Source organism: Sebastes fasciatus, chromosome 8 (genome assembly GCF_043250625.1).
Source record: "Sebastes fasciatus isolate fSebFas1 chromosome 8, fSebFas1.pri, whole genome shotgun sequence".
Lineage (NCBI taxonomy): Eukaryota > Metazoa > Chordata > Actinopteri > Perciformes > Sebastidae > Sebastes > Sebastes fasciatus.
Window position 1 is genome coordinate 31676185 of NC_133802.1, and position 15232 is coordinate 31691416.

The window sequence follows — 15232 nt, forward strand, 5'->3', positions numbered from 1 at the left end:
ATACTTTTGATGGTACCAATTTGCCAAAATGTAAACAAATATAGGCTAAAGGCTAACAAAAGGGAAAAAAACAAGGTCTTCCTGTTTACATCGTTCACAGTGCACAGATTGAAGCGGACCAAATAAAAACATGCATTTGCTGAGGGACGTGTACGAAGGAGCGAATTTATCATTATCATCTTGTGCAGTTCCTTTACTTCCTTTAGGCTTGTCATCTCAAATGTAATCAACACTAAACAACACACACACAAAAAGGTGCACATGGTTAGGGTTGTTTGGTGCATCTGGTGTAACCAACACTTTTATTTGGTAAAATATGACAGTCTGTGTAATCCTTTGAGTGCATTAAATGTTGTGAATTAAATTAATGAAATAACATTTGTCAGAAAGTGAACCGTTACATCACACACTGCTGCCCGTGTGCACATAGACCCCGGGGATGCTATTAAAATTCCTCAGTCTTGCTGAAAGAAGCACACATTATAATTACAATTATGCACAGATATTATTTTATGTTTCTCTTAGCAACTCACCCATTTGTTTTCCTTTTATATTTTTTTACATATGCATCTATTTAATGCACTCATCCCCTTCCTGTGATCGCAGACGGGCATCGATCAGCTCGAACTAACAGCCAGCGGGTCCTCGGGGGGGTTACTGGAAGGGAGAGGCAGATATGTTCAGCCATTTTAGACCCTGCTTGCCTGCTAGCCTCAGGTGATTGGGTCTAGCTTTTAGTCCCCATCTGGTGCTCAGAGACCTCCTAACAACCTAATTACTGAGGGGTACCTCTGCTCTCCTGGCTGGATTATAGGCCCCATGTTGAACACTGGAGCACAAAATGTCTGCCGGCTACAACCAGCTGAGTGATGTTCTTTAGATAGCAGGATGTGGTTAGTTAACTGGTACCCACCCTGCCTTGAAATGGAAAGATCCTGTGGTCTTATATTCTGTGGAACAGGAACTGAAAATGCAGAGATTTGGCATTTTGGACAAATAAACATTTGAACAGCCCTCATATGCCACCCGGTAGCTTGTGTCTGTTCACTGCACATGGGGTTCTGACTGATTTCTCTATCCTACATAGTCTCCCATACTGATTTGCATGTCATCCCTTTATGTAATTGGAAGTTAAGTGTTGTTTGATGGCCTGATGATGACACAGGAATGATAAAACAGTCCTTTGTGTTGCTCTTTTACTGATAATGATGAATTTCTGCCTGCAGACCTTCAGCTTAGTGTGGCCTGGTATGCAGCCAATCAGTGCATACCTTCCGTGTCACCCAGAGTAGTGCCTTGGGTATTTTAAATGATAAAATGTACAATATTAAATGGATTATTTCAAAGGTTTTTGTGAAGTAAAAGTTGCTTCTGGTATTCCTTATGGAGTCTGACATGATAAGTAGCTTAATGTCTTACTTTACAAATCCTAAAGCTTTTCACACTTTGCCTTTTGCACGTCTCAGGATTTTTAAAGGATTAGAATCAGCTTGATAAATAATTGTAAATCGACCGTAAATCTATATAGTTTCTACAGAGCAGTGACAGGGGATGCTTGAGGCGAGAGAGAAAACAGAACGCAATGTGCCGCATCCTCCCATCCTGTGCCAAGTTGAGGTTGTTATGGCAACCAGAATCCGGTCCTATACCTGTTGCCATGGTTGAAAAAGACAGAGTAGTGATGACGTTTATGAGGCAGCAGAATGCGTCTGCCATTTTAAGTCGAGGATGTGACTCTGCTGGGAATATTTACTATAAATGGTGCTCAGAGGAATTCCTCATTGACATCTTAATCTGTGATTATAACTATGCGTCACATAGATTCTGCTTTTAAGTGGGATGTACAGGTGCATAAAATGAACACAGAGTGACCGAGTGATATTCGGTTGAGGCAAAGTAGGTGAGTCATGCTGGAAGATATGGGCCACTCCTGTCGGATAAAATTCACCTAGTTCTGCCTCAGTCTTCAACATTTAGGGGCAGCATTTTGACAGATGTGTGATGACACAATAGCTGGATATACCTTGAGAGGCAGTGTGTCATTCTTTTTAGACTACACACACATGTAAGCATCCCTTACTGCATTCTTACCTTTAATACACATTTATAGACTCTTACATGCGAGACCCACTCTTATGACGCACTGACAGGACCACATGGGTGAAGCAGCTATCTGTTCTGAGAGCAGTGGAGTGGGCATGAGAGATGTTCATGTCACATCGTGAGCATGATTCACCTTTAGGAGTTAAACAGTCTCCCACTAGCTGCTACCATGAAGCTTTTGCTGTGCTTGGGTACATTTTTACACTACGGGGATTTTTACACCACGTAGGGATGCACCGATACCGGATGTATATAGAGATACTCTACCAACTGAGCACTCGGGGTGCCCAAATACGGTGTTTTTTGTACTTACCTCGTGTCGTTTGTGTAAGTGATGCACATTTTTGTGATGAATGTAAATTGCTGCTGTAACAACTCAATTTCCCTTCGGGGAAGTCAATCTATCTATTTATTTATTTATCTATAAACACTGGTATCGGATCGGTACTCGGCATCGGCCGATACCCAAAGCCCAGGTATCGGGACTGAAAAAGTCAGATCGGTGCATCCCTACGGCGGCATCCACCCTGGACTCTGATGAGAGATCATGACCGCACTCGGAGCTTAGAAAGCTCACATAGGGCGCCTGGGTTAGCTCAGTTGGTAGAGCGGGCGTCCATGTATCAAGGCTTGGTCCTGACCGCGGCGGCCCGGGTTCGAATCAGGCCTGTGGCCCTTTCCGCATCCACTCTCTCTCTCCCCCTTTCAAGACCCTATCCACTGTCCTCAATAAAAATGGAAAAATGCCCCCAAAAAAATAACTTTAAAAAAAAAAAAAGAAAGCTCACATAATTTCTTGTCCTCCTAGAACACAGCTTTGATTCCCAGTAAGGCCAGTTTGTCACTGTCAGTCCATCCCCTGGCCTGTCGTGGGAATCCCACTGTCTAAAATGCCCCACACGTGGTGGCACTGTCTCATCATCTTTCTGTTTTTACTGCTAACTAAGTTGCGTCGTTAACGCTGAATTTGGCTGACACTGAATGACTCTGAATTAGACTGTCTCTTCATTAATAGCCGCTGTAGATTGTTCCAGGAAAGGGGAATAGGGGCACTGGTAACATAAATCCCCCTTCGTTTCTTCATGCCCTGGCTCCAGTTCCCCATTGGAGGCAGGTCAAAGGTGCATTTGGGCTTTATTTAGCCACCTGTCTCGCTGTATCCTCTTCCAGTGCCCAATATGGAAGCTGCTGCTCCGCCTGTGCACCTTAACCTGTTTGAAGATTGTAGGGGGGGAGCAAACAAATGCATTGTTTTTACCTGTGCTAGGTTGTCGCTACCTGAGTTTCAGTGCAATGGCTGCTGCAATAATCATCACGTATTTAGCATGAAGCAGTTAGTGTTCTGCTTTCTGAGGACACGCTGTGCTTTTCTGTCAGCATGTGACCCGTGGAGGGTGATATGCAATCCCTGTCTCTCCACATCTCCTGCATTATTGATAAGTGTGCTGAAATCCTCTGAACACATAAGGCACTCTGCCCGGGACATCTTGATGCAAAAAGCCTCGCTCAAGCACCCTCATGTCGAGGAGCCAGACCTGGCTTTAATTTGCCCATTAGCGAAGCACGGAATTTGCATTTAACAAAGCTAATTACTGCTTTGTGGCTGGAGATTGGCTTAGAAATAGTAAAAAATGCACTAAATACATAGTTTATATTGTTGCAGATTCACAGTTTTTCCTTTCACTCTGCCTGTGGTTTCTATTGTTGCTCTGTTTGGATTGTTGCTAGGCCCTTGAGCACACCCGTTAGCCCCTCAAACCCTTTTTCTCTTAGACGCTCCCTCCTCTTCACCTCCCTCCTCTGTACTGTACGGTGGAGGTATGCGTTTGTCTGTATAGCCTGAGTGAACTCTCTGCACTGGCCCCTGATGAAAGACAGCTTTAGTCAATAAAAGCGCATTTTGTTTAAGAGCGGGATTTGAGGAACAACTGGGGTTACGGATACCTACAAATAGCCTACAGTAATTTGCTTAATCTCCTCCCCTCTCTGCGTCACATATCGAGTGCAGGGTGTGGAAAGCTTGAACACTAGTCCCAGGGGTCCCAGCAAGCATGGTTGAGAGGGATGACATGCCGGGCATGGCTGCAGATTCTTGTTCATTAAGAAATGCCTGTGTGGCCATAGGGAATGGCTGGGTAGTGCAGAAAATGTTGTGTCATCATGCCCTTCGCAGACACAGCAGGTGAAGGTGGTAGAGGGAGAGTAGGCTACATGTGTTATTATTTAAACTCTGTGTTGTTTTTCTGTGTTTTCTATGCATGCGATGAATTAAGACCGTGATTAAAAGCTAGCGGGTTTGGCAAAGGTTGACACAACAGTTGCAGTTCTCAAAAAAGCCAATGGCTCATAGTCCGCCACTGGTTCATGTGACTTTCAGTTCCAAATATATCACTGTTAGTGCTCTGATTTGAAGAACAGGATCTTTGGAGACCCACTGTTTGCCAACCAGGATAAAAATAAATAGTATGTTAATAAGGGTACATTTAGAGTTTTTTTTTGCAAAACTGAAATGTGTTTTTTGAGAAGGATCAGAAGAAAATCACGAATAATCTCTTTAAATGAGGGATGGGAGTTTGGGTAGATGTTGCAACAACCCCCCGAACTAGTTTAAGAGTGAGATAAAGTGAGGTGGACAAGCTTTTCTCCTTAAAGTGACAAGCTGCTCCTCTGAGCCGCTCAGCTTTTTAATTAATTATTAATATTTCTTTTAACTGTTTTAACCGATAGGGTTAATCGGTTAAAATGCTTAATGTCTGTTAAACGGTTCATTATTAACATCCCTATGTATCATAAATGAATTAACTTCAGTTAGACTTCAAGATGAAACTTCAAGAACATGGAAGTAGTTGTTGTCTCATATTCACATTGAAACTAGATGTTATTAACCACATTACTAATTTTGTTCTTCCCCCTCACAGCTATTCTCAACCCCAAAGCCCCAAAGGAACCAGCAAAGACCTTCAGTTTTGATTACTCCTACTGGTCGCACACCACGGTGAGTTTGAACATTTTCTCTGTTCCATAGTCCAGTGTAATGACCAATAAGAAGGGAGATTTAAAAAAATCTATATAGAATTACAAAGTCAATTTGAAATACCACACAAGTTAATTGAAATTCTATACATTTTAAGTCCTCTCTCTGTCTTTTCCCACAGCCGGAAGACCCCAGCTTTGCATCACAGAACCTTGTGTTCAATGATATTGGCAAGGAAATGCTGGCGCATGCCTTTGAGGGCTACAACGTCTGCATCTTTGCTTATGGCCAGACGGGATCCGGCAAATCCTACACCATGATGGGCAAGCAGGAGGAGGGACAGGAAGGAATCATTCCCATGGTTTGTTCTACAATACATCTTTCTGATTTAACTGAATTGCATAGCAGCAGATGTTAAGAAACTTTGCCCGAGGGCTATCGAAGAAGAAAAAGATTATGCACTCATTTCTACAGGTTCAAGTACTCAACTCTGTTCTGTGAGAACCATGTGACGTGCTGGTCTGATGTTTTATTGCTAAATGATTTCCTATATATACAAATAAGTTGTTTGTTATTATCTTGTTTATGTGTTGGCCCTCAGATCTCTCTTCCTATTCCTCCTCCCTTTCACCTCCCACATGCTGTTAATTTGCACTAAACATCTTCTTTCTCTGCCTCTCAGCTCTGTGAAGATCTATTTGAGAAAATCAATGAAGACAACAACAAAGAGAAGCTCTCCTACTCAGTAGAGGTGAGTCCCAGACTTGCTTTGTCATCTGTAATCCCTGTTCTCATCCCCTGCCTCTGACTCTTGTGTCGGCTTGTCTCTAATGAACCATTCCTAGCCTTCTCCTAACAGTATATCTGGTTTTAGTAAGACATCACTCACGCATTGGCTGAACCTTCAAAGATGCCGGGTTGATTTAGTTGAATTATACACTTGTTCCTCAAACTGTAAAACAGAAGACAATTTCAGAACAGCAATTGATTCTGATGTGGAGCAACTATTACAATTAATCAACTTAATTTACTGCTTTATGATGTTGCACTTGCGGCACCTGAACCAATTACTTTTGCAATTGTTTCCAGGTCAGTTACATGGAGATCTACTGCGAGCGGGTGCGAGATTTGCTAAACCCCAAGAACAAAGGGAATTTACGAGTGCGAGAGCATCCGCTGCTGGGTCCCTACGTGGAGGACCTGTCCAAGTTAGCCGTCACCTCCTACACAGACATCGCTGACCTGATGGATGCGGGCAACAAGGCCAGGTGAGCCGAGCACCGAGATCATGCTGCCATCATGGGAAGGGAGGGGGAACGATAGTGGTGGTGATAGCTGTGATGATGTGATATGTCACATCCTCAGAGCAATGAGTTAATAAAAGGAACAGTGTGTAGCATTTCGAGGGGTCATTGGTGTATAATCACCTGAAACTACGGCTACATCCACACTGATACGTTTTCGTTTCAAAACGTATAACTTTTGCATCGTTTATTCCTAGCGTCCACACTACTCCGGCGTTTTTTGACCCCGTTTTAGTTTTAAAACTTCGGGTTGCATTTGAGTCTGGACAGACAGAAACGGAGACCTTTGAAAACGATGACACAGACGCCCACGTTCGCTTCTTGATTGAATCTTATCTTATCATTCATGACGCGTTCTTCCCTGATTCATCACGCCTCATCACGTGAACCTTCTCCGGCATCAGCCTCAACCAACAGCGGATCATTTCAACATGGATAACGAGTTACAAGCGTTGCTGACCGTGTTGTCTATGTTAGCAGCTGTTGTGCATGCTACCTACTACTGCCTACATGCGCAGGAGGCAAGCTACTATTTGAGTGCTTTACATCAATTCCCATGTCCTGCGCTGCTTCCTGTTTACACCGGCATACGCATGACCAGTGTACGTGAATGGTCAGGTGATATGTGTTTTCAGGTGTGGTAGTATGGACGGAGATTAATTCTGAAATAGCCCTAAAACCCTCGTCTGGACGGAGATCGTTTTTATTTTAAACAGCGTTTTAGTGTAGTTGTGTTTTCGTTAGCTTAAAATGAGCCCTTCATATCGACATAGGGAGTGGGTCCTCTTACTGGAGTCCGACATGTTGCTCCGCCATGTTTCTACAGTAGCACAGAATCGACAAACCAATCACTGATTATAGCGAGAGTGTTACCACGGGTTTGCACTCAGCGGCTCACGTAGTCCTGGAAAGGGAGGAGTGAGCAGAGGGGTACTCAGTTGGTTGCAACCTGCAACCACACCACTAGATGCCGCCAAATCCTACACACCGCACCTTTAAAACTGAAAATTGCCAGCAAGATCACAATAATTTGGAAACAGGAAATGTTCCCTATTACATAGATTTTTATAGCTTGATCGTCAGTGTTGTTCAAGGAACAGCTAGTTATATTCGGGAGACCAGAACAAGAAGTGAGTATTTCTCATTCAAATTAGTGCATGTGATGTATATGTGTGCGTTTCACTTTTACTCTGTATGTGTGTGTGTGTGTGTGTGTCACGAGAGCTCCTGTGGGGAGGAGTGAACTCTGCCTTAATCTTCCTGTGCTGACTCAGAGGGCTTATTTCTGGAACATGCCGTGAAAAGCCCGTATCTCCCCCTGTGACCGTCCTTCTGACTGCGCCTTGTGTATTTGTGTTTGCTGCCTCATAGTATTATCCACCTCCGCCATACAAAGTAATCCCTCTCAGACTCAATTCCCTCTAATAGGCGTAAAACCCAGCGACGATAGCGCCGGTAATAGCCAATGCCGTGAATTTAGTATTAATAATACTGAATAATTTAAAAGGGATTAAAGTGCTCAGAAAAAAATTAGTTCCATCCATATTGTTTTGTATTTATTTTTTTTATTTTACAGAACTGTTGCTGCCACCAACATGAATGAGACCAGCAGCAGGTCCCACGCTGTTTTCACCATCGTCTTCACACAGAAGAAACACGACAGCGAAACAGATCTCTCCACAGAAAAGGTCAGAGGAGACATCCTCTGATTCTTAAATTAGATCATTCATTATTCACACTTAACCATGTTTATTACTTATTACTGACTCTGATCCCGTGCTGTTGGGAGTGCATTTCTTCAAGTTTTTTTTTTTAACTTGCAGCCCATTTATATAGTTTGCTCCTTTTGATTGCGGCTAAGATGTCTCCTAGACGGTGGTGATCGCCATTTTACATTTGACTTTTAGCATTTCCTCTGACTGCGGCAGAGACAAAGACCGCTGTGTTATTGTAAACACAATGCCCATTGTGTTTAGCCACTCTATCAGATTGTACTGCCTTGCTGCATCTCACTTGACAGTAATGTTTTTTTTAAACTATTTTAACAGTTTTTTTAAAACATAATGCACTTTATATTTGGTATTTAATGCTGTCATTGTTTCAGTAATATTCTCATCTTCTCTCAGTTTATCATTAAATTATTCATGATGCATCTAAAATGCATTTACTCCCTCTTCAGGTCAGTAAAATTAGCCTGGTAGACTTGGCAGGGAGCGAACGAGCAGATTCCACTGGAGCTACGGGCACCAGGCTAAAGGTAAGACTCCCATTATCACAGACAGCATTAGCAAACTAATATTACCCTGATGGGTCATAAATAATATATTCTTTTTCATCTATGTTTGCAGGAAGGAGCAAACATCAACAAATCCCTCACCACGTTAGGAAAGGTTATCTCCGCCTTGGCTGAAGTGGTGAGTGTTTTATGTCTCTCTCTGTTTATTTCTGTCTTTTCTCTCTCCTCCTTTCCAGCCTTTTCTCTTACCCTCTACAACTTGACCCTGTCTTCTCAAATGAATGTTTGTAGCCTGGCATGCTGTAACCACTGCCCTTCTCTTTTTCTCTTCTTTCGTCCTTGTAATGCTTGCAGACACAGGATAACTGTACCAGCAAGGTAAAAACCTTTGACAGCTCAACCACCAACCTCTCGATTTCCTCCCATGAGGCAGATTTGACGGCCTTTTGCCATGCGCAATGCTGCACATAGTGTTCTGTCACCGCCATTTTATTAAGCGTTTCATCAAGGGCTGTGCTTTTAGGCACCACGATCCCCGCGCTAGAGCAAAAAACTAATCAAATCAGGCCTCTACCCATTTTACCCGACCTCCTGTCCATTACATATGAGGTGTTTGTCATGGTACATCATAATATTGTTCAGTCTTAACTGCCATCTCTAATTTTCCGTGTTAAAACAGAAATATCAGCTGTCTGTTTTTTTTCTACCTGCCAACTTAATGTTTGTTTACTGCAGAGCAAGAAGAAGAAGAAGACTGACTTCATCCCGTACAGAGACTCTGTTCTGACATGGCTGCTGAGGGAGAACCTCGGTATGAACATTAATATCACCTGATAAATATCCTTCACCGGTGGAATTTATGTCTGTAAACTGTGGAGCAGAAATCTTATTCCTGGACAGCAAAAAAAATGAACCATCTGTATCCTGTAAGATGAAGTGGGGGTAAAAAAATGACTTGAGCTAGTGTACATTACTCTGCCAATTTAAGAAGAACACTGTCAGCAGACTGTATTTCAACCTAACTAGACAAGCACGCCCATCTCCTTGGCTCAGTGTATCTTCAATCTTAGCACACATGTTGCTGTTTAGTCTAATGAGACAGAAGTTTTACATTAGTGGAATTACTATTCAGCACTCATTTTTGCTGTGGCGGTGTTTTCTTCTGTGCTGAGCATTGGTGCCTTAGAGTGCAGTTGAAATCAGGTTGTATTTTGAAATAATTCTCGTTTTGGTACACAAAGAGAGGGTTGTGAAAAATGGCCTTTTACCCACATGCATAATTTCCTTCTTTTTACTGGTCTTTTTGTTATCAGGTGGAAACTCAAGAACAGCCATGGTTGCTGCCCTCAGTCCTGCAGATATCAACTATGATGAAACTCTCAGCACGCTCCGGTAAGGTTAACTTACAAAATCATTAGGGGTGCGCCGATTGTAAAATGATGGGCCAATACCAATACCGATTGTTTGCTTGTCGGGGGAAACAAAGACATCTTCATTATAGAACAATCAAATAAACTGTCTACGCTCTTAAAGTAGCCCTTCATTCATATCTTGAATGAGCACGAATTAAATCATACAAATTTATGAAACAAGCTTTAAAATAACCTTCTTTCACATGAAAAAATAACTGTTTCAAAAGCCCCTTAGCCTGTAATCAACCACCTAGGTCACCACCACCACCTAGAACCACCAATCAGAGGACTTTATTACCTAGTCCAACAAAAACATTTTGTGAAACATAAATTAAATGTAATTAAATCAGCAGCTAACAACACAAGAGTTAGCCGGCACAAAATGAATGCAAATCGGCCACTGCCTTTGGGGAATGTCACCTTATTTGACAATAGGCAGATTGCAATCCACGAGGTGAAAATCGGCCGATACTGACGTTCAGCCGATAAATCGGTGCATCCCTGAAAGTCATTCTAATTAGTTGTTTGCATTTAATTTTTAAAGCTAGGGTTGGTAATCTTGAAAAACCAGAAAGGGTACGCTAGATTTAAAAAAAATATCCAACTGAAAAACCCACTCTTTTCCAATGAAAGAAGCTAGTAGCACTAGCTCCAAAAGTCTCTAAATCTAGCGAGAAAGTCGCCAAGTCGGCAACACTGACAGTCCGTCCCGTCAGTCCTCCCTCCAAAGCCACTCCCGTAAAATTATCATTACGAACGTAAAAGACGAACATTGCTATTGTTAGTACTCAACAACTGTGAAGCTAGCAGCTTGTGGACACGCAGTGAGTGCACAGGCAGAGTGTGCGCAGGTAGGTAGCCCGTCCAATCATTACATTCGGGCCCAATGAAATGATTGGACTGGCTTATGATTGCTGTCGGGATGTAATTAGAATTTCAACAAATTTTGCTTTAACAAAGCTTTAACTAAAAATAAAGCTTATCACTATTCCGATTTTTTTTTTTTAGCTATGCTGACCGAGCTAAGAACATCAAATGCAATGCTATCATCAATGAGGATCCCAACAACAAGCTGGTGCGTGACCTGAAGGATGAAGTGGCTCGACTGAAGGAGCTGCTCCGTGCCCAGGGCCTGGGAGACATCCTCGACAGTGAGTTTAACGCTATCACAGCGGCAACATGCAGTATCTGCAGCCACACAGCTTCTACCTTCTCTCTTAGGGGCTACCACACGCTGGCAACATCTTCTTTCTACTTCACTGTCCTGTTTCTTTCAGTCATCCAACTTTGTTTTCATCGCTGTGCCTGTATTTATGTCTAGTACACAACTAAAAGGACTTCTAATGGCTTTTTTACCACGATGCAATCCTGGTTTATTATGCCTTCTTTACCGAGTAAAATGTATATTTTGTACTATAGAACAGTCTTAGAATTTTTAAGGTTGCATACTATATAATTACAAATCATTTAATGAAAATATAACATATTTGGCTGATTGTGACTGACATCACAAACGGTAGTTTAAAGCTGCATTAAACTGTCACGCTCCATTTGTTGTACACAAGAGTAATGGCTCATAGCCTAGTGAATTAGAGACATAATACACCCATTAATAACTTCTAATATCTGAACTGATTAATAACCTCTCCACTTGCTAATGCCTGCTTAGATCATGCCTAATGACACAGCTCTTAACAAGTCATTCCATTCTGTTTCTTCTCATTCTCGTTACGGTTCTCATCACTAAGAAATGTCTGTAACCTTTTCCTCCCATTCTACTGGTGCTGACCTCTGACCCTTCTCATCTTTTCCTGCTTCCCCTCAGTCGATCCTATGGGGGATGATTGCCCAGGAAGTGGAGTCAAATGTGTGTATACGTGTGGTAGTCGTGAATTATCAATTAATAATAGCTAACATTGCTTATGCATTACTTGTATAATCTGCTACCAGCTTTGCATGTAAATGCTAAAAAAAGCAATAATAGAAGGAGACTCTAGGCTTCCATAGGTGTGCTGATCTGGCGAGGGTTAGCATGCCGCTAGGTTAGCATGCTTTGCGCTTGAATGATGGCGGTGAGGTGGCTATTTGCAGGCTCCAACCAACTGGATCACAAGTTACTTTTGGAATATCCATTTTAGAAACATTAGTCTTAGAATAGCTTGTCTGTCTTCCCCCACCCCCCGAGGCACCCACACCATTTCCTTACCATGTCTGTCTTTGACTCACTTCCTCAAGCTTCCTTTTCTTGACGGTGGTCTTTCTGCTTTTTATTTTTTTTCCTGCCTACTAACCATCTGCCGCAGCTGACACTGCTCTAATCTTTAGAATGGCACTTCTCAGTTCTCAAACTGAGGCTCAGAGCTACAGATGGAAAGGTGCATGATTTTACATTTCTAAGTAGCCACACCAGAGGTGTACTGTATGTATACAGAGGTAGTTGGCTAGCTTGACGTGTTATGATAGTATTGGATAGTTAGTTTGCTTGTGTGCCTTCTGCTGTAGTCTCAGAAATCCCTAATTTCTCCTCCTTCTTGCCCTTTTGCGCTAATAATCTATGTAAATGTTTTAACCATAAGTTTACTAGCTCGGTGCTAGGGTTGATGCATTCCCTATTTTTCTGGAATATGAAACGCCTATATTTAGGGCTGGGTGATAATTCAATATGATAACATATCGTCTTTCAATGGAATCGTATCCTGATTAAATCATATATTGAGATATCATGATTAGGGCGGCACAATTAATCAAAATTTTAAGGAAATCGCAATATTTGTTAAAGGCAAAATGAGTGTCAAAATACCATTTTAAATTAAATATATTCTTGCAGAGATGTCCTGGCCTACACATCATATTCTAGAAAACATATTTGTTTGGTACAGATCCCCCAAAAAATCGCACCATAATGTGATTTTTAATAATGTTTTTCAATGAAAATGAGAATAATTATGTAAAAATGATCATTCCCTCTAAAATCGCAAATCATATCACAATTGCAATATCAGTCAAAATAATCACAATTAGATTTTTTTTCAAAACCGTGCAGCCCTACTACAGGATACACAATTACTTTGTCTACGTTGATAACAATAAGCACATACTAACTCAAGTTTCTCTGAAAATCTGAACTGATAAGTATCTGCTTATGGGAATACCCCACTGTAGTTAAAATCAAACTATTATCTTATCTGATTACTCTGTATTTGTGTGCTTGCATGTAAACACAGTCAGTGTATAGGTGGAAATATTCATTAATTTTTTTCCTCTATAATTTCACTTGAAAGTTCTTAAATTACATGTGAAAATACTCCGTACTTTTAATTTGTCAAGTATTTAATTCACACAGGAGTATACAGAAATCTGCTTTACCATGTGGTTATTCCATATAGACTATTTATTTATTGAATTACCAGAAAACATGCTATTTTGTTATATATATATCGTTATCGAGATATGAAATGACCTATATTGAGATAGAAGTTTTAGGCCATATCGCCCAGCCCTTCCTATACTGCCAGTGTCAACTGGACAGAAATATCAGCACTTCCCAAATCATTTAAACTCTACTTTTATTGGGCTTTTTGTTTATTTATTTAGTTCTTAGAAGGCACAGTCTGTTGTTGGCTATTATATTGACATGAGCTGCCTGACCTTTAGTGAGGCTGCCGTGGCTCCGTTATGGTGGATGTGTGAGTGCACGGCGTGTGTGTGTGTGTGTGTGTGTGTGCGGTGAATCAAACTACTCGACTGCAGGCTGAACTTTGGCAGCATGTGTCAATGACTCTCATCTGTCCTCCCTCTGGACCCTCTTACAGTCTCCATCCCCCTCCCATCCTGTAGTTGAGACACTGATGGCAGTTTTCATACAGTGTGTGTTCTCGTTCAAGACAAAGGCAAAAAATAAAAAATTAGTCACATCGCCCTGTTCCTCAGAACTGAACATACTATAAATTAAGTGCTCAAGAGTTAATTGCTCTGCACTGTAATTCAGGCCCACGTAAAAACAGCCCTCTGGAAACTCTCTAATAGAGGACAAGCTGAAGTTTAATGTGTTTTCTCTGAGAGTTGAAGAGTCGACTGTTGTAAACCACCTGGATGAAAACTGCTTCTCTCTGTAGCTGACCATTATTCTGGTTTGTCTTAACCCTTTGACGTGAAACGTGTGTCTTACATTGGTCTTCCTTCCCCTTTGTCCTTTCTCTTTCCCCATCTCTTTCCTTCTTCTCCTATTTGGTTCCTCCATTTTATGTGTTTTATTCCCCCTCTCCTGCCCTGGGCCTATCCCACCTTTCTCTCTCTGTGTCCTGCTCTTTCTCTCTCTCTCCCTCTTTCTCTCTCTGCTGTTGGCTCAGACCTCAAAGACATTCAGAACAATAAGCATAGATACTTGATAGCCTCAGAGAACCAACGCCCTGGCCATTTCTCCACAGCCCCTATTGGTTCCCTGACAGCTTCTCCATCCTCTGGCACACTGTGCAGCCAGGGGGGCCTCCAGTCGGTCACCAGCATCCAGGAGCGCATCATGTCCACCCCTGGAGGAGAGGAGGCTATCGAAAGACTCAAGGTAAAGATGGCCCGTGTAGACCGCAGCAGTCAAATCACACTTATGTTAAAGAGGACCTATTATTCTTTATGTTTTCCCTTTCCTTTAGTGTGTTATATAATATTTTGTGCATGTAAAAGGTCTGCAAAGTTACAAAGTCCATGCCAAGCATACTACAATTGTTAATAAAAATATATCAATAATTGTCACATTTCATAAGAAAATGTCACTTTTATTAAATATATGAAAAGATACCTCAGTAGATAAGGGCTGTATTTAAAGTTATATACTATAGTAACTGTAGAAGGTGCATCTTTCAAAAACACTGAAATACCTGTGAATAGAAAATCCTATCAACCCAAAATAAAAGCCTCACACAGCACACAGTGTGATGTTTGTTCAGTAGATTAGAAGCTCTCGTGTTAATGTCAAGATGTTTAATTTTAGCCCACACACAACGTGTTTTTCATTAACGTCCTCATGTGGCCTCTGAGCTTCACATCTCTCACACACCCAGTAGACCCTCTCATTCTGTTGATAACGGAGCACATTGCATTGCAACAGCCGTCCGTGAGGAGCTGCAGTTTCCATGGCAACCATGGTGACCAGCCTGTCCGTCATCCAGTGATGTCAAGCGCCGACGCAGATACGGAGGAAATCGAA

General features: G+C 41.8%; 1 protein-coding gene across 18 annotated transcripts in view; it reads left to right on the forward strand.

Annotated features, from left to right (window-relative positions):
* kif1b (kinesin family member 1B) overlaps window positions 1-15232 on the forward strand; it is a 77084-nt gene that overhangs the window by 17762 nt on the left and 44090 nt on the right. For 8 of the 18 annotated variants that reach the window (XM_074645073.1, XM_074645076.1, XM_074645086.1 and 5 more), the window contains exons 3-15: window positions 5022-5098; window positions 5259-5438; window positions 5760-5828; window positions 6167-6345; window positions 7958-8069; window positions 8561-8638; window positions 8730-8795; window positions 8972-8995; window positions 9353-9428; window positions 9931-10009; window positions 11038-11180; window positions 11855-11896; window positions 14379-14590. In XM_074645073.1, the coding sequence (XP_074501174.1) occupies window positions 5022-5098; window positions 5259-5438; window positions 5760-5828; window positions 6167-6345; window positions 7958-8069; window positions 8561-8638; window positions 8730-8795; window positions 8972-8995; window positions 9353-9428; window positions 9931-10009; window positions 11038-11180; window positions 11855-11896; window positions 14379-14590 (1337 nt within the window). The remainder of the gene's footprint in view (window positions 1-5021; window positions 5099-5258; window positions 5439-5759; window positions 5829-6166; window positions 6346-7957; window positions 8070-8560; window positions 8639-8729; window positions 8796-8971; window positions 8996-9352; window positions 9429-9930; window positions 10010-11037; window positions 11181-11854; window positions 11897-14378; window positions 14591-15232) is intronic. The other 10 variants (XM_074645084.1, XM_074645085.1, XM_074645091.1 and 7 more) reach the window with 6 other exon arrangements.